This window comes from Balaenoptera physalus (assembly GCF_965194825.1).
Source record: "Balaenoptera physalus genome assembly, chromosome: 17".
NCBI classification, from domain to species: Eukaryota; Metazoa; Chordata; class Mammalia; order Artiodactyla; family Balaenopteridae; genus Balaenoptera; species Balaenoptera physalus.
Window position 1 is genome coordinate 1972148 of NC_138895.1, and position 26812 is coordinate 1998959.

Consider the following 26812-nt stretch of genomic DNA (forward strand, 5'->3'; position numbering starts at 1 on the left):
CCGGCCACGATCGAGTGCACACGTGTGCGTGCCCTTAGCACACGCACGTCTCCTCCCCCACAGCCCTCCCCCCAGAGCCAGCCTGGAAGCCGCTCTGCTTCAGGATGGGCTTCACCGCCTCACGGGGATTCCCTCCTTCCCTGCCCTGCCAGCCACCGGGCAGCCAGGCACGGCCCTTCCCTCGGCGACAGGGCTCAGGGCCCCGTCGCGCACAGCCCGCACGGATGGGAGCTGCGTTTCTCCCTCGGGTCTTCTCAGCTAGGACTCCCAGGGGCGGGAATCTGCCCTCCACCTGCTGCCCCCCTGCCCCCCGTGCTATCCGGGCACGTAGGAGCCAATCAATCAGTGTGCGAAGTGCAACTGCCTCGAAATGGCAGATGAATCTACGTACTGCTTCTGAGACATGCGTCATTGCTACTCTGAAGTGATACGAAGTCTCAGAGCATCAGGCACTTCCATGTTCTAAGGTCGGTTCAGAATTGCATTCCAGAATCAATATAAATGTTCCTTGCGTTTGGGGATGATCACTTCTCTTCCCATTACCAAGATGAATAGATTTTATATTGCATTAACATAGTTTTCTGTGCAATAAGCCGACCTAAGGGAAACTGACGAGCCCTGACTCTGAAACAGGTTCCCTGCCTTCATCTCTTGGTCGTGTCCTGTCGGCACATTCATGTTTTTCTGCATTTCCAGAGTGATTTTCTCTTGGCACCTAGGATATTTTCCAGTACGTTAATAAGTGCTTAGTGACGTGATTTTAAGGAATATCAAGCAATTTAATCTTGTATACCTTAAAAAATGACAAACTAGGCTTAATAAGAGAAAACCATACAATGAATTCGAAAGCCAACCATCAGTAATTGCTGGGCTATAGGAGCTGCCACTTCCCTTCGGTTGCCTGGAGCCCTGATATTTGTGTGTAGTTGGAAGCCGTGCTTGTTTCCTCTTTTTTTGTTGTCTCAAGTGCTTGCTTGGTCCTTTAAAATCCAAAGCCCAGCTTATCCATACAGGCCTTTTCCAGCTGCCCTGACATAACGTGAGGCCTCTTTCAAGTACTCATTGTGTGCCCACCACGCGGCAAGCTCCGCCTGTGCTGGGGGTGGAGCTGCTATACTGGCCAGCAGTGGGGGACCGGCCTCCTCCAGGGGCTGTGGGCTAGTTTCAAAAGCACCTTGAACTTGATAGGAACAAAAGTTAGAGAAGCCTTAGAGCTGCCGCACAAGCTGAGCCGCTGGTCGTTTGCAGTTTGTCTGAGGAATGCTGACACTCTTGCGTCTGCTGCCTGCTCAGTAGAGCAAGTTTTGTTCTGTTTTGTGTTAACCTCACTTACCTAATGAGGATAAAAGCAAAAGTCAAGACCATGTATCTCCACGTGTCCTCAGGAAACCCTCAAACACCGTAGAAGGGAGCCAGTTCCATGTTTGCCTTTGACACACTGAGAGAGAGAATGGCATAAAGCCAGCTGGGCGATTCCGGAGACAGTTAGCCCAGGACCCCAGTTCACATTTCAAGATTTCTGATGAGCTTTGCAATGATTTAGGGCTTAGGAAATGCTGACCCAATAATACTACGTTCAACTTTCCTAACTACTTCATTCTTTTAAGAATTCTCCCTGTAATGATTATGTGGATAATTGGAATCACTGAAATTACGAAATGACACTGCTGGAGGTGTAGAAAGGATGGTTTACTTCAGCAGTGTTGGGTTAATGCCATGCTATTTTTCACAGATTTCAAATTCAGTCAGTAAATTAGAAAAATTACCAACTTCTATGCAGATACAGAAATGGTTTTTAAGCCTCGATTAATTTTTTCAAGTTCAAACGATCAAGTGCGACAACAGAACATTTTCCTGCCAGACATTTGTATTTCCTATCATTGCACGTGAATTTGCACACAGTTGGACACCCTTTGTCTCTCAGTATTTAAGAGCTTTGTGTGCTGGCATTACGTGACCTCAGAAGTGCCTTCCCGCCACCCTCATCGGCCACCATCCACAGACACATCACCCCACAGAGCTGCCATGTCGTGAACTTGATCTGTTCTGCCTTCTTTCCCACTGCAGAAATGTTTCCCTTTCGCCTCTGCTGTCGTAACTGAAGCTGTCAGCTAGTTCATTCCCTGGGTACGTGAATGTCAAGATTTCCCCAGATAGGCATGCCTTTCACCCTGCTCTGTGCTCAGTCTTCATCTGAGTTCACCGCCTTGATCCATGGAATCGCCCCTGCTGGACAACGGCTCTGGGTTTCCCACTTTTCTACTGTATTCCTACTCTCCATTCCGGGGCCTGCTCGGCACCTGCTGGACTGGCCAGCATGCAGTTGACACCCGGACAGGGCTGGACCTTACACTGCTCTATGCATCCCGCTTTCTGGGTCTGCATGCTGTAACCTGCTGGCATTTCCGTGGTCCCCAATCCGCTTGCTTTGCATGTTATCACACAATAAAACCCTGGCTTAGCTCCAGTTTTTGCATCTCTGTTTCCCTTGTCGCTCCCAGTGTGATAATTTTTTTCAGGAAAGTTTGCTTTGAGCTAATCTTGCATCCGTGCTAGTAATGTTTTCCAATCTCAGAATGATTCTGTGAATCTGTCTAAAATACGACACAAATGTCTAAATGAAATATGAAAACAAATGTGTTCTAAATTAAATGTGCGAAAAAAAAGCCCAGAGTGGTCTGTCAACTTCTCCCATCCTGAACACTTTTTAAAATATCTTTCAGCATTAAGGGAGTAAATTTTAAGGTAAAAAGCTTCAAAATTAAAGATTAAAAATCTTATTTCAAAGTATTTTTCTAGTTCTTCCTATTGGCTTCTTTCAGGCCTTGGTCCGAATTTAAACCTCTGGTCTTTCATTGTCTTACTTCTGCTTTTTCCGCTGTGATGCTTTTTTCTTTCTTTGTACATGAATGTGTTTCAGATTTTTCTGACTATATTGTACTCATTTAATTCACTGAACGGTCATGTTAAAAAAAATAAAACCAGACAACTTTCCTAGAAATATAAGTCTTTGTGTAGAAGAGATGTTAGGATAAATGAATGATGATTCTAAATCTCAATGAACGTGATAATCAACAGCTTTTACTGACTAGTGTTACTATTCACGCAGAAATGCTAAACACACACCCCACACAGACAGACCATCAGCACTCCAAATCTTTCAGGGTTTCTTCCCATCACACTAAACAGGGCAGCAAACTTGGCAGTGATTTATATATACCAGGCAACCCATCATCATTTCCCAAGTATCTACTACACAACCATATATAAATGTGTATGTAATATAATTATGTGTATATATATGTTATATATAATTACATATAATTAATCCCAAACACTTGGATTGCTTAGCATCTACTTGGTAATCCAGTTTTCTACCAACATCTGGCAGATCGCATTTTTTTTTTCTTTTTTCTTTTTTTCTCTTGGAGAAAAGTACTTATCATTTTTTTTATTACTATGGTACATTTGTGATATACTGGAAAGCACCTCTCTTAGGGGAGAGGTGACCTGGGTAAAGGGAAACTGTTCCTCTGACCCTCTTCAATGTCTTGGATTTTTTTTTTTTTTTCCCTCCAGCGATTTGCTGGGAACTTCTCCATTGGACCCCCAGACTTCCACAGAGGAACTCTCATCCATGGGTGTTTCTCAAACTTGGTGTTCTTTGGGGGAAGGATGCTAGAAAACTCCTATTCTGCCATCTTTACGATGTGGCCCAGCCTGTAAGCTCTTGAGTCGGGCTCTGCTTTCTGAGGTGAGAGCCAGGAGCCCGGGGCTAAGGTTCTTTATTGCTCAGTGCTCAGGCGCTGCACTTTATTCGTGGATCTTCTCAGGTCACTCGGTGGACAGAGACACATTCCTGTTTATGCCATTTGGAGTTGGTCTAAGCAGAAGTGTGCCACATTCTGATTTGTATTTGTTACTATGTAAGACACGTCATTCTCATCAACACTGTTGGACATCCACTGTGTGTGGGCACCCTAATTACCTCTTACATATTCTAACTAAACTCCCCCATTCTCCCAGGGGGGTGGAGGGGTGGAGATCATCAACCTGAGATTATAGTGGATGAACAAACCTTAGGGAACTTAAATAATTTGACAGGTACTCATAGACAGCAAGTGAGTGGCCTGAATTCAAACCTAGATCCCCTTTACTACAAAGTTAACATTTCCTTTCAAATATTATGTTTATACTTTGTCTTTCCAGTTATGAATGTGACATGTGTCTCCTATTTCACACAAACCTAACACTGTGCTTCGATAAATATTTAAGCCACAATTGGAGAAAGAGCTCATGTAGGTTTAATAATATTGAGTTCTATTTCAAATTTGGGCACAAAATTGAGGAATTTTAGAGAATGTATACCACTTTTCTGGACCTCCCTTTCCTCGGTAGTATTCGAGGAGGTTAGATTAAAATGATGGTCAAGGCTATGCTTGTTTTTAACATTTTATTATCTTTTAATCTGATTAGATACTTGATGGATTCATAAATTGAGATAATCTTTAAAGGTCTGATCACGAACCGGTTTGTGACATGTACACACTGCTATGTTTAAAATGAATAACCAACAAGGACCTACTGTATAGCACAGCGAACTCTGCTCAATATTATGTGAGAGATTTATTTTAATTATTACCATCATGCAATTATTGTTCCATGTTTTGAACATTGTATCTTGCACCTTTTAATAGTATTAATAAATAATAATATTCTTTCTTATAAAATGGAGCTGAATGCACGTGTTCCCTGCTGTGAACCATGATTTTACATATTAGTGTTAAAATACATAGCTTGTCAGGAGAAGAGCTATTTTGATGGTGAAGGACTCTGTGAAAGGGAAGTTGCCAGCGCTATTCTACCATATTTTGACCACCTTTTAGATGCTCTAGACCTCTCTCTTTGATGCTAAAGCCATATATTTCCTTGGGCCAGATTCCTCATCTGTAGCCTTGCTAATGAGTATGGTCCAAGAACCAAAGGGCATTGACCGTCTCTTGGGGGCCTCACCTCCCCCCAGGGATGCACTAACAGGATCCCAATGCCATTCCTTTGCACAGTAAATTTTGAGCTGCCTCTCTCTGAAGTACAGCTCAACCGCTCTCCTAGGCCTCTTAATGAATGAAGATTTCTTTTTTTTAAGTTTTGCCATTTTCAAAAAATAATAGAACAGTTTTTCCAATTTATGTCAGTCCTTGAATTTTCAATGGCAGCCATTAATATTGTTCCATTTCCCTCTTTAAATTCACAACAGAATTTATGTCAGTAGTTGCAAAGGGAAAAGATAAATCACATGTCTGTTAAAATTTTTCATTATTGTTCAAACCAAGGGCTGGATATTAAAAACATGATGATGAAAGTATTGTTCTTACTATAGAAAAATATGGTAATTGTTTTGAAATAACATGGTGATCAAATATTTTCCCCTCAATATCTAAACATTCAGTTAGTCAAAATATCAGAGTTGTTATTTTTGGAGTGATAGAAAAAGATCTTAATAAGTAACTATGTCTATCAACATTATGTCAGCACTTTCAAATTTATTTAATTGTATTACTAGACTTTGGTGTATTGTTAGCATTTTGTGTGGTCAGTGGCTTATCTTTTGTTCCGATTCCAAAGCCCCTGTGGATGGATAGTGTCGCTGCAATAAGGCGCACAAGGGGTTTGATTTTCTGGCCCCTCTGTGAGGACCTCTGCCTGGAACACTTGAGGCCCGAAGGGTGACAGGGACCAGAGCAATTACCTAGGACAGTGGCCTTTAAACTCGGCCTTGCAGAGCTCTGGGCTTGGAGAAAGTGGCTTAATCTGATGTGGGAAAGAAAGCAAACCTGGGGATGGGAGCCTGTCCCCTGCCCTGACCAGTGGGGACTGGTCAGCACTTGCGTGTTTTTCGTATTGGATTTCTATAGCATTTAGACGAAACAAAGCCTCCCGTGGCTCAGTAAATAAATACCGTTCCCTAGGTGATTTTATCTGTCTCTTAGATGGAAAACTGTTTTAGTTTGGAAACTTGGTTCCACACAAAGGAAAATGTTTTCATGGTGAAGAAAAAGGGTCACAAGCTGAGATGCCTCAGGCACTGGGAGAGAACAGACACGTGAAGGAGAAGTGCGTCCTCCGTGAGGGAAACTGGTCTACCTAGAACTGCTGAAGATGAGACTAGAGACAGTCCCACTGTGTATTGTACACACCTGTGCACGTGGAGGAAAATTTCTGAAAGTAGCAACAAAATAATTGACTTCAAAAGAGATTTGTCACCGTACCTTGAAAATCTGGCCATCAGATGCCTGCTTGCATTAAGACCTTGAATCTGGAGAAATCTCAATGGATCCTAACCCTTTCTTCATGAGCCAGTGCTGTGCCAGACAAGAAAATGGCCAGTGAGGGAACCAGACCTGCCCTGGGGCTCCCCGTGCCGTCTGGGCAGCATGAACCCCATGGCTGCGTGGGACAGGTGCCTTTGTCAGACTCCTGGGCCAGCTGCATAGGATGTCCACGTGGAATGGACCCGGCACTTGCGGAGTTCAGGAGCTGTGCATACAGAGGGGGTGGATGAGCTAGAGGTCTGATATAAAGGAGCGCGGCTGAAGTGTTGGAATGGTAAAGTCTAGGCACTGTGAAGCCAGCATCTTCATTAATCAAAACTTTGGGGAAAAAGGGAAGAAAACAAATTGAGTGTGTAGCAACATGCATATTGACACCCACTTACATATCCTTCCCTGCTTTATTTCTGTGCACAGTGACAAGGCTTTACAGCTTTGTACATAATTTCACGTGTTTTATCCATTTTCTAGATTTGGAGGAGGAGATGATTTTTGCAAAATAGGCATTCCAGAAATTTTTGGAGGGCTCCCTTTGGCACATATGTCTCTTTCAACATCCTGTTTGTTTCATTTCTGATTTGGTAGGCTTGCAGTGGTATTCATACATTTCCAGAATTCCTTCTTTTTTTCTAAGTATTAAGTGTTGAAAAAGACTTTCTTCTCTTATTCGTGGAGTATTATCAAAACTCTATAATTAAAAATAAATATTCGCTCAGGAATATAAAAATCTAGCTAAACAGATTGGGTGAAAATGAGTTAGCATAAAAAAGAAAATGACTTAAGGACCTGACGTAATTGCCTAAATACACATTTAAGTGCTGTAAAATCAGAGTAGACATTTAGAGTCCCCGTAAGTTATCAAAACATCAGTAAGAGATTGGAGTTGTTTCATTTAAAAAAAAAATCTCAGAGAGAGACAGAAAATTCCAAAACTTCTTGACAGCTTTGCACACAAGCAGAGTAAGCATAGCTGATCAAAACTGATAGAACATTTAGGAAAAATAAAAAATTTTAAAATAAATAAATAAATAAATAAATAAATATGTGTGTGTGTGTGTGTGTATATATATATATATGCTAAAAAGTGCAAAAAATGTCCTCCATAATCTCAAGGCCTGCAAAAAACGGCCTTAAAAGGAGGCCTCTTTCTAAGGGGACGGGGGGGTTCTCAGCTGGGGGCTGGGGCCGGCTGCTGGCCCCTCCCCTGGGACACCCACGCCTGCTCCTCACAGGCTGCCCCCCGAAGGGCTGCTTTCCCTGTCCCTGTGTCGCCACGTGTGGCGCTGTGATGAGAAGGGTGAAATGTGAGGGACGTGATGTGTTCAATTCCCATTCTCTGCCCCACCAGGTATTTGGGCGTGAGGGCAGAGGCTGACCTCTCTCAGACCACGGGAGCTGAGGGCGGCCGAGTGGGTTTCAGACCCTGTGAAATCACCTCTTAGCTGCTTGGCTTGGCCCTTACAGGAGGCAGAAGCAAACTGCCATCCTGGTTAAGCCACTATTTCGTCGGCATTTTGTAAAATAACCAAGCACTCTCCTAACCAATATAGAAAGGGGAACGATGCATACAGACCCGCCCCCAAGGTACCCACCACAGAACGTACAAAAGGTTCTCTAAAATCAGACCCAAGTGACTGCAAGTGTCATTGTTACTCCTATTGCTTTAACCACTTTATTTTGGGGGGGCCCGTTAATCAGTTTCCAATCGGTCAAGGAGCCACGTGAAGATGTGAAAGCATGTAGAGAGGGTATAGGCCGGGTTTGACTTTGGGATACCCAAAAATATGGAAGATAAATTTTGCATATGTTATAATTTAGCCTAGGGCAAGTTCTATAAATAGACAACATTTTTCCATCCAGTAAACTGAACTGTCATAGCAAGCAGAGTGTGACAGAGACTTTTTTACACTCACTAAAGCATTCTGGAAAGTATCTAAATAATCTAAATCCATGTGTATTTGCACGGATGCTTTCTGTGCTGTCTCACGTAACTACCTGTTCAGGTCTCAGATCCCCACGTGTTGTGGCTTTGGAAAGAAGTTCTCTTTATCTCATCAGCCTCATGCCAAATGAAGCATTCTGAGAGAAGACGTAGTATTTCCCCATGCATGAGTCTGACTGTCTAACTCTGCTTTCCCGGTTTTGGTTATAAAGACGAGGTTTAATCAACAGGATCTGGTGCTATTCTCAGCATAATTGACAACAATAGTTGCAGTTAACTTCTGAGTCTTAGGTTTAGTCATAGGAGGCAAGACCTTTGCACAGAGGTCAGGTCTGAAGATCCATGACGTGTAAGTGGTACCCTGAGGGTACTCGGGAATATCCCCACGCTCCACCCTCACTATTCATGGCCAGGGGCCAGGCTGGCACTCTTCCTTGGGTCACATGTGTCATAATGGTAGAAACAGGTTTCCTTAGGCTTGGACTTTTCCATGCTGTGCGGCTTCTCCCTGAGCTGGTCAAGGGGGTTCTAAGTTGATCAGGAATGTGATAGGTCACATTTATATATTGTGATTCTGTAAACATTAAAGTGAATTTTATCCTTATCCACCCAAGCTTCTTATGCATTGCTTTTCTCATCTGCATATTTTAAGTGATGAAGTTTTCTAATAATCATATTTTAAGAAATTCATTTTCATAAAGGTTTTGTTTTTTCCCTAATAAGACTTATACTAAATACTAATAAATCAATAAGCTGTTTTTCCTTATCCTTGGATATAGAGATGAAAGCTTTTGGAATTGTATATTTGTTACTGCATTATATTTTAATACAGATTAATTATTTTAAAACAATCATATAGAGAAAGCCCTAAAAATTTCATTTTTTTTTATTTCTAAGTTATGCAATAAGAACTATGAGAAAAGAACTTCACTTTTTGCAATGAATGTGCCTCTAGGAAAAACAAAAGACATTTTTGTTTTGTGAGGGAAAAAAAATTCTTTGTAATTTTCCATGAAGGTATTAGTTAATTTATCTTGTTAATAAACCAAAAAATCAAGTTCTTTTCTCATAGTTCTCATTGCATAACTTAGAAATACCTAGTATAAAGTATATTCTGGAGCTTATGTCATTGGGCTTGCTGGTACTGATTAGTTGTACTTAATGTATTTTCAGGAATACTTAGAAACATGCTGTTTTATTCAGTTATTGTCGCACTAATACGGCCTAATGAAACCATAGAATCTCAGTGGCGCACACAACTGTATCAGCTGGGATTCTCCAGATGAACGTAACCAGTCGAATACCCATGTATCTACAAACGTGTATTAAGAGATTCATTTCAAAGTGTTGGCTGCCACCGTCGCGGGGCCTGGAAGTCCAGAATCTGTAGGATGGGAGGGAGTTGGTGCTGCCATCTTGAAGCAGAATTCCATCATCAGAGACATGTCCCAGTTTGCTTTTAAGGCCTTTCAGCTGATGGCATGAGCCCACCACTCCCCACGTTATGTAGGATAATCTCATTTACTTAAAGTCAACTGTTTGTAGATGTTAGCCATAGCTACAAAATACCTCACCGAAGTACCTCCGTTAGTGTTTGATTCAATTACTTGGTACTGGGTTGAATAACTGGCCTAATCAGGTCAGCACATGAAAACTAGCCATCACAGGCCACCCTTGTCAACTTGACACTCACACTGTTCTCCTTAACCTCCTTAGCCTCCCGATAAGGACTGTGAAGTCTTACTTCCAACCGAGATGAAACAAGTATCCTCCATGCAACCCAAAATACACGAATCATTTCCTCGGAAGGGAATACTAAGTCCTGAAGTGGCATTCACTCCTCTCCTTGATACACTGTGACTTGAATGCTGTGATATAAAAGTCTATATTATTAATAAAACTTATGTTAGATCATAAGGGGATACAAGAAGGAAAAAACAAAGATTTTCATCATCATATTTGTAATAAAATAAGGAAGAAATCCTCATACAATTACAGTTCTCATTTCTACAGCTGGACACATGGTTGTAACTGGTATTGAAAACTACCTTCTACTACCTTTGCCCTCAGCAAGCACCTCAGCTAGTCATGGTTCTGTTTAAGGTGGAGGGTTAGCGTAATTTTGACTGGATAAGTGTAATTGTGGTGCTTCCTAACAATGGAATTTTATCCCAATAAAAATAAATGACCTATTGAGACATGAAATTACATGGATACATCTTAAATGCATATTTCTAAATTTTAAAAGACTGTCTGAAAAGACTCTGTCCTGTATGATGCCAATTATGTGACATTCTGGAAAAATCACAACTATGGAGATAGTAAAAAGATCATTGGTTGACCAGGGGTTCACAGGGAGGGAAGGAGGGGTACACAGGTGGAGCACAGGGGATTCTTCAGGTCTGTGAAGTGATCTGTGTGATACGGTAGTGGTGGATACATGACACTATGCATTTGTCAAAACCCATGGAAATTTAAAGCACAGAGTCAGCTTGATGTATGAAAATTTTTAAAAATTCTTAGGGGGTCAGGAGACCCTATTATGGCAAAGAATCTAACTGTAATACAAGGTCTGAAATAATCTCACTGAAATGGGGGAGGAGAAAAGGGGTTCACACTCATCATTTTGGAAATGAGTGCAGCTTGTAATATTAAAGGCAAAATAAACTGTGCTCTAGTGGATAAAATTGTTTCCCACAGGGATATGTGTTAACAGCTCCTGTGTGGCTGTCCCTGTACGCTGGGGCTGAACAACTAGGTAAGTGAATGGTGGCTCCCTGGGGGTGTGGGAATCCACAGACAGACAAGGGGAGAAATTAGGAAGGTCCATGTAGTCATGTGTTAGAGACGCAAACCTCCCTGAGAGCTCACGGTTAGCTTAACAAAGATACAGATGCTTATGCATGGAAATCTTTATAAATACGTGCATTCCAACATGGGTTATCATATGCACATATATTCCTTGCTCTTTCAGCTGAGAGGTCCTAAGTAAGTGATGGGATAAATAAATAAATGGGGAAGAATAGATGTATCTCCTGTCTAGAGCAATTCCAAATAATCCCTGTAGATACTCAACCCTCAAGGAAGAGAAGCATAACTCCCCACCCTTTAAGCGTGGGCTGCTTGTAGTGACTTGTGTCTAGAGAGTGCAGTGTGCAGAGGGGGACAGAGAGGACCTTACGGTGAGAAACCGGATAAACGTCATCTCAGCCAGACCATCAAGGTCAGCCTCAGCAGCAGGGATAAGGCGTGTTGACTGTGATTTTCTGACGTGAGGTGGTAAAGTGGCATTTATCTCTGGTCTTCCTTTCCAAAACCCATGACCCCACTACAGTCATGAAAAAAACGTCAGAATAATCCCAATGCAAGAACGTTCTACAAATTACCAATAATCCTCAAAACTGCCAAAGTCATTTAAAAAAAGGAAAGTCTGAGAAACGGTCATAGCCAAGAGGAGCGTGAGGAGACACGGTGATTAAATATAATGTGGCATCTGGGATGGGATCCTGGAAACTATAGAGGACTTTGCGGGGGAAAAACAAGGAAATTTCAAAGAAGTAGGGCCTTAACAATAAGATCACAGTACTGGTTCATTAGTTGTAACAATGTTACACACCACGTGCCATACTAAGGCATGGCGTGCATAAATGTAAGATGTTAATAATAGAGGGAAAGGCATGTGGGGTATGTGGGAACCCTCTGTGCTATTTTCACAATATTTCTGTAAATCTAAAACCACTCTAACATAAAACTTTGTACAGAAAAGGTCTCAGAAAATTTTAAACGTATAAAATACAACTTTTGTTCCAGTTTTTAAATTTATAATCACTGAAAACAGTTTTATGATAGATATGAAATTTATGTTACCTAATAATTAAATTGCTTTGCATATTACATTAATTCTTTTTCTGAATAAATACCTGATATTATTACCAGATATTTTCATGAAAGCCAATGGAAAATTAAGAAAACAAGGAAGATGTGTTAAAAATGGTAGAAGGCATAGATACACCCCCTACTCAAATAGAGATTAAGTTTAGATGGTGGTGAAATACCTTCATGTCTGTTTTCTCTGGTTGCATTTAGTAGCAGGAAATTGATTCTAGAGACACCGTGTTTTTATGTAATCAATAAATACTGAAATTCTCCTACTTTTATAGAAAAGGAATAACTTCATGTCAGAGTTGGCGATAAGTAGATGTTTGCAGTTCTTTCAAATACAATCTGAAGAGCAATTTTGAAAAATAATAGTTCAACTAATGGCAAATTTCTCACGGACACTAAACAAATAATTCATATCATCAGGTTATCATTTCAACATCAAATTGCCCTTTTATTTGCTAATGATTTGTTCTTACCTAACTTTCCTAAAACCAGCCTCCTTATGCTTTCCAGTCAAACCAGATCAGGCTCACAACCCACAAGACTTATTTATGGAAAATAATATATTATGTGGCGTGTTCAGTTACTACCGAAAATGGTCAGAAAATGGTCAATCTCTCTTCTTTCAAAGGCAACAGTAATAATCCAGTGACAACATACTCCATTCCACTCACACTTGATCAAGTGTTCATCAGTCCCACACAACAGAAAATGACAAAGAGGACAAGATAGTTTACTGTCCCCAAAGCTGAGAGGAGCAGTAATTTGAGGTGTATAAAGTCTTCTATTTCGGAATTCACCATTCCTTTTACTTGGGAGTCTCATTTACCTAAACTGTTATATTTTTTATACTGACAGGATGCCAATTTTCTATGACAAGTTCATCACATAATTAAAACAAAACTCTCCAAAAGCATTTAAAATAAAACAAGACTTATATGCATTTATGTGCATTTAAGTCTATGCCTATCATTTAGATATTACAGTGACCACTAAATGAATCTGTATTAGATATTTCGTACATTGATTTATCTTTATATTATTCACCCTGATAAATAGCTTGCTGTCTTAGATCACTCTGTTTGTGAATTACATTTTAAGTTCCGGAGAGAATTATTCATGCATGTAGCTTTTTAATTAAAAAGAGAAAAATTAGTCAACCTTTTATCAAGAGATAACCACATGAAAGGCAACTTTTAATTACCCCTTTTGAAGTTTCTTCCCCAGTTGCCCAGTGGGGTTTCAGAGTGGATGCGGGAGTGAGCCAGCCCCTGAGCGGGAGGCTAATCCTGCCCTGGGTCCCTTCCGGATGCTGAGTGGAGGGAGAGGGGCCTGGAAATGCACATCCTCGGCCGCGGAGCCATGGCCGTAGGGTTATTCTTCACGGAAGCTGGAGGTGAAGACGTTTCCTCTCCTCCTGCCGTCGCTTCATTGGCCCCTGGGAGTTCTTGTCCTTACAGGTGGCTGTAAACAGTTTGCCCGCTGGCTCCGCTGCCTAATTTACTGTACTTCGTTATGTCCTCCTCTCTGCCCCTCGACGCTGTGCTTGATGGCCTTTCTCTGTCTTTTCAGACGACATCCTTTGCGGTGCCGCAGCACATGGATTTCAGGACTACCTGTGAGGAGGTAGGTCGCATGCCTTCTCTTTTTGATGAGGGGAAACAGGTGATAGACAGGGAACGCTGGGCCCTCCCTGGCGTATTTACGTGGAAGATGGCTCTCCACAGAGGGACGGGTGATGGGCCCACGGCGTTTCTAGAGCGCGAGCTGTCTCTGCAAGGCTGGAAAGGCCTCACGGGCCAGGGGAAGCCCCGGGATTTCAGTCTTCCTTCAAGAAGACGGGCGCATGTTTCATTGGACTGAATTGTCTCTCCCCACAAACTATGCGCTGAAGGCTTCAGGTAGTGAAAGAGCTGGAACTAATTATTTTCACATAAATGGTTATAAATTAGAAGACATCTAAGGTCCCTTTCAGCACTAAAAGCCTTTGATTTTATGATTCCCGTATTCTTCAAGTATTTCAGTATTAAGTGTTGATGTATGGCGACTGTCTGTAGAGCTGTCATTACATTCGGTGTGAGCGGAAGTGATGCATTCATTGCTCTTTCAAGGATGTTAAAGGCCATCCATCCAAGTGTGCAGTCAACAGGGCATGGACTTGGGGCCCCAGGAATGCAACTCTTCTATTTTAGGAAGAAAAATTATCTTTCCATGCAACATTCAAAGCATTGTCTTTTCACTCTTCAGGCAAAATGCAAATATTCATACGTTAAAATATTTCATATTTGCTTAAAAGGTTTAAAATATTTTAGTATGTATAAATAACCCAAGAAAAAAACAGCCATAACTAGATTACCTATGATAAAGTTTAAAAAATCTTCAGTATTAACATTTGTCAAAATTGTTCTTTTAGTGAAATGTCATGTGTTAAATTTCTTGCAAAAATATCTCTTTTAAAAAAATATTTGTCACAGTAGGTTCAATTTTAGGTTGTTCAGAAAAAATAATAAATTACTTTCATTCCTTCAATACGCTTATTTTTTATTTTTCATTCCTTCAATACGCTTATTTTTTATTTTTTTATTTTCAAAGTTTAAGTATGGTAATACTTTTTAAAATACTTTTATACATGCTAGCACTTTTCAAATTATATTATATTATAGCTATTTGTTTACAAACCTCTCTCACATGCTACCCTGAATATTATAAGGTCAGAATGTGTAACTTATTCATCTTTTAATTCAGCCCCTTTCAAAGGTTCATACTTTAAAAAAAAAAAAATTACTGTTTTCCGAGCTTAAACTTAGAAGCATAAATTTTAATTGTATCATTTCTGGTTGTAAATACAGTACGTGTTATCATACTGTTAATTTTGTATGAATGTAGTAAACCTACAATTTCTTTTAAAGTTTTATCTTACATTTTGGGTGGTAAAGCACCCATCAATCTGAATGGATATTTGTGTGAATGAGACAGCGTGACACACATCGGAGACGCATGTGGTAGAGACTGGACAGTGGCCAATGTTTCTAACACATGGTTCACCTTGGACGTGACAGGCTGTGTAAGATTGATTTCCCAGACCGTTTCTTACACAAAATGTTTTGATTCATTGATTTGAAACATACATCAAATTCTGTCTAAGGTTCAGCTGTATTTTACAATGGTGACACCGTTGAGGTCCTCTTACCTTACTTCTGTAGTAGACGTTCTTGCTCTCTGGCAATGATCCCTTGAGGATCTCACCATTTCAACGCTGCCAGCGTGGAGCAGACCTTCTCAGAACCGTCAGAGCAGTTCCCGCGTGTCTGCCACATGCTGGCCGGATTGGAAGTGGTGCAGGACTCTGGTGCCCTGAGGATGATCAGATCGCCCTGAAGATGGACTGGAATCAAACAGTTTGCCAGAAATTCACAGTCTTAGAACGTTTAAGTGGACCTGCACCTTAAAGACAATTTAGCTTAACTCTGCCACTTTGCAGATGAGCAAATGGAGAGGTCTTACGAGAATGCTGAGTGACATTTAATGAATTAGGTAAAAGCAAAACCATAATGTATAGCTTGGAAGCCTGAGTCTAATTTTGGGCCTCTTTTTGAAGTACTACATTGCTGAAAATTATATCAAAGATACATTAAATGAAACTTGTTTTCTCTTGACTTTCTCTTGACTGATAATAAACTACTAAAGATGAAAATTTGATATCCACGTCCATCAGACAGATCCAGATAGAATATTACCACGCAGATGCCAAGAAGCCTCTTCTTTGTGAAGGAATAGAAGTGTGGCTAGATAAGTTTCATTTAAACATCTTAATTATCTAATACAGACTTTTTTTTAAAAGAAGGGTTATTTATTGTTTAAAAAATTCTTCTCTTAAAAAGAAAATGTTGTAATTATTTTAAGTAATTGGGATTCAAAAGTCTGAAAAGAAACAAAACTGAAGAGAGAGAATACAATCAGGACAAATGCAAAACCCACATTATAGAAGAAAAAGTGTATGCATAGCCAGGCAAAATTACTGACTTCCCCGCCTTTAAAACTGTCGTCAAAATAACTATGTGGGGGCTTCCCTGGTGGCGCAGTGGTTGACAATCTGCCTGCCAATGCAGGGGACGTGGGTTCGAGCCCTGGTCTGGGAAGATCCCACATGCCACGGAGCAGCTGGGCCCGTGAGCCACAACTACTGAGCCTGCGCGTCTGGAGCCTGTGCTCCGCAACAAGAGAGGCCGCGATAGTGAGAGGCCCGCGCACCATGATGAAGAGTGGCCCCCGCTCGCCGCAACTAGAGAAAGCCCTCGCACAGAAACGAAGACCCAACACAGCCAAAAATAAATAAATAAAAATAAATTAATTTAAAAAACAAAAATAGCTATGTGTTCCAGTGAACCAACATTCTATCTTTAGTGTGGGTTTTCCTCATAGTTCACTTTCATACCCACATTCTTTAAAATAAGATCACATCTAGGTGTTGAGTATGAAAATACATATTTCTCTAGAACATATATTTAATAATTTAATAATTCATGCACACATATAATTTAGTCTCATATAATAAAATATAATCTGTGACTATGATTCAATCAACAAATATTGAAAATCCCACTATGAATAAAAGACTGTACTAGGTCCTATAGATTAATAATCCTTAAAAATGGAAAGAGTAATAAATTATTAAGATTTTCTTTAGATAACAGCATATAAGGTGAAGTCAGATGATGTGACATGGAACTAAATGTCATGGAAGTCACTACATGTCATGCCTAAATACATGATTAATTGTTAGGTGCATGTATTTATTCAATGAAAGCCCTGAGTTTCAAATATTAAGGACTCATCTTTGGATGGAAGGGTCTCTGAAGTTTTCAGGGAGATACAAGTCTTGTACAAGTGCTTGAAAAGTGGCTGGAATTTAGCTAAGGAGGAGGTCAGGTAAGACACCATCCCAACAGGGAAAGGAAAGGGTAAAACGCAGTTGAAACATCTTGTGTGAAACGGCATTTAGTGCGCTGCTACTGCAAGATGGTACAGTATAAGGAATTACATATCACTTACAACTATAGGCTTACAGGACAAGCTAAATTAGATTTGGCAACCAAAATACAGAAATATGAGGATTCCTACAAGACTTTCGTGCATAGGATGGTCTCTGCCTAGTTTCTTGCAGTTTATTATATCTGATATTGCAAATTCCACACTTCAAGGTTAAAGGAACACAGATATTAAAGTTTCATGAAAACGCAGTTTGTGTTCTTTCAAGGACTAGAGCCTAAATTAAAGAGGTCTTAACTTTCAAGTAGAAAGTGGGTGACAGTCTACTTTTTAAACTTCCAAAGGTACTTGGTTTATGCGAAGCATACATTCTTAATAAGTTTACATGTGAGGTTTGTTTTTCAAACAAAGAGTAAATCCATGTAAATTCATGAACACACTTCATTGATTCACAGAAAACAAGTCAATGACTAGCTGTTTAAACATATTGCCTTTTAAGTAATTAAGAGGTATTGCCTTTTAATATTCCTCTAAGCAAATAGTCTTCAGTGTGGGTTTTGCAAAATCCAGCTGCAATGTAGGACCATCCACCAGGGACAGGAAAACAACCTTTGAATGTATTTATCACTTTTCAAGTTTTACGTATGTTTTATAATTATGTAATATATTTGCATGCTCTATGTAGCACATGCATTTCCTCACTCATGCGTGGTGCATCCCCAGTTTAAAAAGTCTGAAGATAAATGACTGTTATGTTAGTAAAGAAAAAGAAGCTGAGCGCAGGTCTTAAGTTTATACTAAAACGTGGGACTGATCATGATTTGAATGATTTTTTTAATTTTTTGAACGATCTGGGTCCACAGATCTGTAAAGACTTTGCAGCCCTCAGTGTTTTAGTTCGTGCTGCACCGGTGGCCACTCTCAGTGTCCTGTTGCCCCTTCTCAGCCCTGTGGCTGTCCTTGCGGGATGAGCCCGTGTGGGTCAAGCCTCTCCCGGTACCCGCTGGCGTCCTGTGCCCCCTCAGCAGCCTAGCTTTGGCAGGGAAAGCATCCGTCCGGCCCAGAGGGGTTTCTGTCTCGTTTCTCCCTCACCGGCCGTCGCCCTGATCCGTGAAGAATGAGTGGTTCAAGATGGTGTCCTCAGAACTCTCTGCGCTCCCGTAAGGAGATGCTTGGCAACCAAAGCGCTCCCTGGTGAAAGACACGGGTAGCCTTGTCCTCGTTATGTGGGAAGATTGGGGGAGGCACCCCCTCAAAGGCCTCTGCATGAGGGGACCAGGGCCAGGGGATGAGAGCCTGGAGCCGGGCAGCCCGGGTTCACATCCTGACTCGCACCCATCTCTGCGCCTCCGCTTCTGTCCCGTCCACGAGGACGGCTGCCCTGGGTTATCAGAGTCAAGGGGATTCGTATTTTGGGGCACACGGTCCGAGTGCGTGAGATACATGCCCGCCTCTCACAGTGGTGGTGCCCGTCCAGCAGTGCTGCCCTGCGCTGGGGGTGCCCCGAGTGGGTTTCACCCCCCTTCCTCCATCTACTGTAGCAGCTCCGGGTCGGATCCAGTGGCTTCGCGTCCCCAAAGTTCCTGCTCAAGGTTTACGTTTCTGTCAACAGGAGCTATGTTCTCACTTCCCCAGTCCCTATCCATCTTCTCCTCTGCTGTAGGAAATACGTTCATAAGACCTAACTCGAAACGTTTATGTTATTTCACTGCCCTTAGATTCCTCCGTGGCACCTCCCGCCCGTTCACACGCTGGGCGCACCATACGGGGGCCTGCCCGCCCCGCCCCTGCCCTCCTGCCGCGGCCCCTCCCACATACCACGGGCTCGGCCTCGGGGCTGCGTTCTCCATCATCGGGGACCATGCATTCTCATGTTCTATATGGGCCATGCGTTCTCATGCCTCTATGTGTTCACTCACGTTTTTCCCTTTGGGATAAAATCACTTTTGCCTTCTCTAATTATTGTGTTCTTGATTTATTTTTTCAAGACAAGCCACACATTTTTCTATCTACAGAGCCTCCTGTAATGCCCCTTCTCTCATGACTAGTTAAGTCCTTTCTCTATGTTGCTCCTGTATCAAGTGCTCAAATATCATACTGCATGTTATTTATACATGTGCATTTTTAGAAGTAGGAATACTCTGAGGCCAAAGGTGATTGTCTAATTCGTCTCACTCCCTGTTCATGTTACACAGTATTGGCAAAGTGGATGTGTGTGTCGGCTTTTTAATGTATTTTCAAGTCCATAAGCTGAATTTTCATAGTAGAATAAATGTAACATCTGTAATGCCTGGAAAATGTATTTTAATGTGAATATGTTGTTAGCTTCATTATCTCTCAGTTTGCTATTTTCTCCAAACAGCTATGTATTGGTGTGTGTATATATATATATATTTAATTCTAACACAAAAAGCTGCCTCATTCTTTATTTTCCTTCACTCTTGTCCTCTGAAGAGTCAAGCATGGGCTCCAAGTCTGTGTTCTGTTTTCCAGACAACCGTCTGATAGTTAGGGGACATTTCACACATTACTTGAGTGAATGGAGCTTTGACCATATCAGAAATGTGATGAGAGAAACCTCATAGCTGTGTTTTAGTTCCTCAAACTTTCCCTGGCGACCTTTGCAATCTCTTTGATGTGTAACAATAATGTATTTATGGGATCTCAGGGAAAAGCCCCTCTTTCATCCACAAGTTGAGACAGAGCCTTATTTGTGATTGCCAGCTATTCCATTACCTTTCTGGGGGAAAAATGGCTTGGAATGTACGGTACATCTAAAAATCAGCAAATGTGCCCAATTATGTTCCCTTAGCTTTGATATTATCTCCTGCTCCTCTCTGCCATGCATCTCAGAAGTCCCGATGTTGGCCCCTGGCCGAGATCACCTTGTAAGCATGAGAGACTTTTCCACGTGAAAAATGTACAAAAATTGTGTCTGTATTAAGGAAAATATAATTTGCTTTTGCTGACATTCTTTTGTCTTTTAGACATACGCACTTGAGTTAAGCTGTGTGGTAGATTAATGGATACGATTTAGGGGCCCCAGCTATATGTACAGCCTCAGAGGAGGGACTGATGCCATCATGGCTCCTGGAAAAGCTTGTTTTTCCTTAAAAGATATTATAACACTTACAAAATAATTACAGACCAATTTAACATTGTATATAATAGAGGGTATAATGGTATGTATTTTCACATGGGAAAAAGCAATTTACAGAAAGAGTTATCTCTGGAAGTTGCGGTATCTAAGTATATTTTCATCAACATTATGGAACATTCTTTTAAAGAAACAACCCCCTAGCAATCCACATGTAATTTATATTCCAAGGGAAAGTCTCATATTATTTGTCTGGGATTTTGTGCTCATTAAATAGTAAGGATAAAAATGTATTTCTGTGTACTTCTCCCTTTATCCAAATTAAGAATGGCTCAGTGGTTATTAAATGAAAATGTAATTTCCAAGATAGTCATTGTTTTTGTTGACTTTTTAGTTCAGAGTAACAGCCAGCGATTATATTCTGTTTCAAAAGAATTTCCATTTGCATCTCTGATAAATGGGACCATAAAGTGCCCTTGCTAAGGAGAATATTTCCATTTATCTGGCGAATATTATAACCCTGACCTGCTTCAGGAGGGACAAGATGTGTGGACTCCCTCTGTGATCACTAAGCTGATGGTTTAAAGCCATGCAGTACAAGTTTGGAAATATTCACAGGCTGTTTTCACAATTCCCAAAAATGTGTGAAGCAAAAACAGTGGGAAGGGAATCAAAAATCTTGGGTCTCAAGCCAGGCTGTGTCTTAATTAGCTGTGTTAATTCAAGCAGTTCTTCACCTCTTTGTCCTGGTTCCCTCCTCTGTGCAAAGTGCATGTGTGCTGGTGAATGGGTTGATCAAATAGTGGAGGGTAGCGGAGATAAGAAGGTATGTTTACAGGTTTAAAATTCTGTGAGACAGAAAGTAGATGAGTGGTTGCCTAGGACTGGATGTGGGAGGACGGGGAGATGGGATATTAGGTTTCTTTTCAGAGTGTTCAAAATGGTCAGAAATTGGTTATAGCAATGGCTGCATATTGCTACACTAAAAACATTGACTTGAACACTTTAAAGGGTTGAATTGTATACAGTGTGAATAGCATCTTAATAAAACCATTATGAAATTTATATTTAGATTGTAAGTATTAAACAAAACTGTCACCGTTTTTCAAATATACTGTATAAACTGTAATCCTTACTTTCCAAATCTTTGTGGGGATTTTCTCACATAATCTCTATTATCTGAGGCCTACTTTATGTGAAAAGGTTATACTTTTCTGTGTACCTGTATTAAGTTTCAGACTCATCAGAGTGCATTTTCCCTAGCTTTCAGATGTTATTCATCATGTTTTGCTATAAATAAGCCATAAAATTATAATCTATAAACTAAGTATCTTTTCTCTGTTTTGCTTCTTTTTTTTTTTTTTTTTTTGCTGTCTGAAGACAAAGACAGGGATTTGTTTGCTGCAGGATGGTAATCAGGAGCCTTTCAAAGTGCGGCTACACCTGGCCAAAGATATTCTGATGATCCAGGAACAGGATGTGATATGTGTGTCTGGTGAGCCTTTCTATTCTGGTGTAAGTAGCTCTTCCTTCCCTTGAAGTTTTCTGGGGTTCTTTTGTTGTTGCTGTTAATAAAAATGTCTGTTCACAGAAAATACTTAATATTCTTTCTCTTACTTTCAGAGCCAGTAATTTTTGTTTTCAGTATTAGTAAGCAGTGTCCTTGTATAAGGACTTGTACTTGGGTCCAAAGGCGTACATTGGGCCCATCTCCAGCTCGGTGTCTCATTGACTCCAAGTTGTCATTGTGTGACTAGAGTGACACTTGCATTTGTAATCATGAGAGAGTGGGTTCTACACTTCAACACCGAGGACTAAATGAGAACAGTGCATGGCAGTTTCCCTGCCCTGATCGCGTCCTGCATCACAGTGAACCTTCAGAGGTGGTGCAAAGGTGGAGCCCAAAACTCTTGGCATCTGAGAAGCAGGAAGCTTTAGGTACTGGCCCCGGAACTCAGTGCCAAGGCTTCTCCCCAGGGGATTGTGCATGAATAATTCTGTGGGCCTCCTCGAGAGAATCAAGCTAGGTGCTGTAGCAAGCTCTGTCTGTGCTCTAAACAGTTAACGTATGACCCTGATACTGCTCCAGTCTCTGAAGGAGCCATAAATGGTCTCAGAACCCATTGGTCTGCTCCCTGGGGCTGAAGTACAGCTCTGGAGGACGTCCTTAGGTGTGTTAAATAACAAAATTTTAACTGAGCAAACTTAAAGATCTAATTAGCTTCGTTCAATGATCCATGAATCGGGCGGCATCCCATCTGCCAAGCTGTTTAAAAGAAGAGGTGTTCAAAGGGAGAAAGGGGGCAGAAAAAGGAAATTATTCCCAAAGAATGTCTTGTTTCCGTGGAGGTTGTCCTCCTAAGGGGAATAGATGGGGTCTGTGAGGGCAGGGGGTTTACTCACTAGCGCTGACCAGGGAATTCCAGGTTGACTGGTTAAAGGTGACAGTACTGAGAGAGGCTGAAACTTCCATTAGGTTAATTATTAAGTTTCAGTCTGGTGACATGGTCCTAGCACAAGTGATTCCATCTTGGGCCTATTGTCTCTTTTTTAACAATTTTCCCCTTTTGCTCAGACTCTCAGCTTCTCTGAGAGATGTGATCAAAATGTAAGGCGTGAGCGCCCCTCTCAGCTACTACTCTGAAGCTCTCGTGGTTTTATCTGATCGTCTGTGTGGTATCGACAGGGCATGCTGTTTTGTTTAATCCCTGGGACATTCACGGCTTCGGGTTCACAATATCTAAGTTGGTCATTCTCGCTGTTCCTTTTCTGGAGTTCTTGTATTAGGGAGATCATTTACTTGGTGGTTAGTGGCCGAGAACTTGGATTTAAAGCTCTTGGGAAAACACAATTCACCAGGGAAACTACTATGATTGTTATAAGCAAGATAATCCCCAGTATTTGTAGTGTACTTTGGAGTCATGGTCAAGACCCAAACCAATTGAAGTCAAATAAGTCATAGAAAGATCCCACTGAAGGAGTCACCTTTTTAAGCCAAGTTGCTTGATCTTATGTACGTGAGTGTCAACTTCCCCAGAAGTGTTAATCCAGGTGTAGCAGGCGGTGTTGGCCACGGCACAGACACCTCCCGGCTCAAGCTAAAAGCTAATCAAGGGCTGTCCTCTTATCAAAAACAACTTTGGCCAGAGAGTCGAAGGATCTTTGCTGGGCAGCTGTTGTTTTAATAGTGGATTCTGCAATACTTTCAAGAGTTAATGAGAGGTTCCTAATTGGAGCCTCATTTACATTTACTCCTAACCAGGGAGGGACAGCCCTACAAAGGAAGCAAACCCTGAATCATGAATGCTTCCTGGTAATTCCCATCCGAACCTGTGGCTCAGGACTGGAAAGGTGCCAGCCGTGGAGGCAAGTAAAGTCTTAAGGGTGAATAGACCATGCAACAGTGTTTCTCTTGCCGTGTGTGTGTTTTCTTTGCCTAGGCGGAGCTTAGATGCAAATTTCCCCAAGTTGGGGATTGTTAGCCAGAGAGAGGGGTTCACAAACCACGGGGTCTCTAGCATTCTGACAAGTACAGAAACCTGTGCTTGTTAAAAGTCCTTTCCTGGAATCTCCTGGAAGATGAAGTACTTTTGCAGGAACACTTTTGAAAAAACATTAGAGTAAAACAATAACTGTAAATGACAAAGGATTCAAAACTGCTCACTAGTAAAAATCTGATGAGAGTTCATTGTAATGGAATTGGCAAGGGAATGTGGTTATTTTTTGTAACATACAACATTTTAAGATAATAAATAGAATTATGACTGATAACATTATACCAGGACATATCAGATTTATAGGAATTTTATACAATTCAGGAACACTTATAACATATACCCATACAAGTACAGCATAAAGAAAGCTCAGTATTACTTTTTATTTGGCAGTATTCCCCATATAACCTGTCAAATAAGCCTAATTAGCCTAACGTCCCCCCTTTCATGAGGAGAGAGAACAAATCTTTTGAGATGTTCCAGGGGCCCTCTGGAACATCCCAAAGTTATGTCCAGGTGAAAAAGACATTATTTAGAATCTTAATTTGGGGAAGTTTGTCAAAAATATCAAATGGTTTGGACACTTGACTAAATAGAATCACAGATAAGTATGAAACAATATTTAATGATACATTTAATTAAGTGACAAAAGATTTCAAAGGCATATATAGAAGGTTACATTGTTCTGAGCAAAACAACTCTTTTAATATTGAGAAGACTTGGTTTACTTAAGTAATCAAAGACCAGATGATAAAGGTAACATGAAACACAGGAAATCATTTTGATAAAATACAAAAGTTTTGCTTTCTAAGTGGATTACCTAAATGGTAAAGAAAAATCTTTCAGAATATCTTATCAAGAACAGATCGATTGTCCAAGGAAACTTTGTCATTTTATCATATAAAAGAAAACTAAGTTTTAGTGTTACATAAGTACACTGTTGGTATTAAAGCTTAATTTAAAAACATTTATAAAGATAACAATTCAATTTTTAGCTGACTTGACCATAAAAAATACTCTCCCTCTCTCTCTGTCTCTCTGTTTTCAAATTTCTGTGTCCATTGTTTGTCCTTTTCCTCTTTTGCATTTTGAAACAACCAGCTTTATTTTAGGAGAAAATTACTTTCTTTTTCCCTAACAAAAATGAATCTCCATATCCATATCTTTTTTTACCCCAAAACACATCTATTTTCCTTGCATCCAGAGTTGTTTCTCTTATAATTTCTAGTAGTTTTAACTCCATATATTAGAAATTTTAACCCTAAAAAGCTTTAATTTTTAGTGAAAATAAATAAGTAAACAATTGTGAACTGTCTTTTACATTAGCATTCTGTGGCTTGTAAATATTTTTTATAAATCTGTAAATCTGTAACTATTTTTTATAATTTCTAGAAATGCGTGTTTTCTCATAGTAAACTTCTCAGCATGGCACGGGACTTGTTTATTAATAAACCCAAATATCTTTAGTTTTTCTGTAAAAGGAAGTGGAAGTAGATAAACCTGTCTTCAATAATTAGTGTTTCAGTATTTTATCTTGTTTGGAAATGATCTGGATATTCAAAGAATTTAACTTATCACTTAACGTAGCAAAACTTTAAGGTTTCAGGTTATCAAAAACACTTAGGGAAATTAAAAAGTTTTCATCCTATGTACATCTATTTATTTAAATTATTCTTACAAAGACTACCCAGAAACATTTCATTAGACATTGGACAATGTCAGTCATTATTCTGAGTTATTTTTCTGGCTGACAATTTTTGTAATAGAGATAACATGAATTAATTTGGTTAGTAAATTCAGGTAGAATAAAAGTTTTATTTAATGCTGATAACTCTAAAGACGTGCTTATTTCAATTAAACCAACAGCCTTGCACTAGCTTTTATATTTTCCCATATCACGTGAATCTGAAATTCATTCGGGTTAGTTTCTGGTATATTTCTGAGAATTTCATTTATATAGGAACTTTGTATTATTTAAGCCAATTAAATAGAGCCTTTTTACTAATTATCTTTTGCAGTACCATCAGTGGTAGAAAAATATCACATAAGATACATACACATATACCCACATAAACATATAGACAGACATAAACTGAGACCTCATAGATTGTTTTACTAGTTACAAAAGAAGTTGGATCTAAGTTGCTTTTCTGGAAGATGGAATAAGTAAAGGCTACCTGCACAGATGTCTAAAACTAAGTTTCAAATGACCTTTCCGTCTTTTGATTTTTTTTTCAGATAAGCATTACCTCTCTGAAGTTTGTACTTTAAAATTTACATCTTAGAGGCACAGAGAAAGAATGCAAGTTACAAGCCTTTTAAGATAAATAGGGGAAGTTTGGGAATTGGTAAAAAGGAATAGGTAAAGTTTGAATTGCCTCTTTAGCGGCAGTTTTAGATTTGCAAAGATTTGTAAGATGAGGACAGGTGCCTTTAATTCCTCAAGGAATTTGGTTGCAACTTAAATGACATCATAGGTTGATCCACCCATAAATCCTTTACAAGGCTTTAGAAGGTTCTCTTTTTAAATTTTAATTTCTGTTTTTCATAGTTGTTTCAGGAAATAATGTAGCAGTCTCCCAGAAAGCCCGCAGAGCCCTGTCAGCTTTGGGAGGGGCCCAAATGGGGGTCCCCCTTTGAGGGTAGATACGGTGTTTGTAAGGCCACTGACTTGGCTTTGTTTATGGTGGAGTCTTCTCTTCAGAGGGAAAAGACAATTCAGACAGGTTAGTAGAGCAAGTACTGCGCTCCAGCAAAAGAGGAGAGAGGGGTCACCAGGGTTAGGTCAGCCTCATAGTCTTTCTCTCTTTTTGGGCAGGGGGTACCTCTTATGTTCTTAAAATTTTATTAGTGTTTTGCAATGAATTTTTTTAAAATGAAGCTACATGTATACCTCATTTTGCTGCACTTTGCTTTATTGCACTTCACAGGTATTGTATTTTTTACAAATTGAAGTTTTATGGCAACCGTGTGTCGAGCAAGTCTGTTAGTACCTTTTTTTAACAGTAGTTGCTCACTTTGTGTCTCTGTGTCACATTCTGGTAGTACTTGCAATATTTCAAATGTTTTCGCTATTATT

General features: G+C 40.2%; 1 protein-coding gene across 6 annotated transcripts in view; it reads left to right on the forward strand.

The window, feature by feature from the left end:
• Positions 1–26812, forward strand: part of SNTG1 (syntrophin gamma 1) — a 478642-nt gene that overhangs the window by 257327 nt on the left and 194503 nt on the right. For 3 of the 6 annotated variants that reach the window (XM_082433009.1, XM_082433010.1, XM_082433014.1), the window contains exons 1-2: positions 12155–13779; positions 21620–21754. In XM_082433009.1, coding sequence (XP_082289135.1) covers positions 13669–13779; positions 21620–21754 — 246 coding nt within the window. In that variant the 5' untranslated portion in view covers positions 12155–13668. Of the gene's footprint in view, positions 1–7429; positions 11030–12154; positions 13780–21619; positions 21755–26812 lie in introns of those variants that run through there. The other 3 variants (XM_082433011.1, XM_082433012.1, XM_082433013.1) reach the window with 2 other exon arrangements.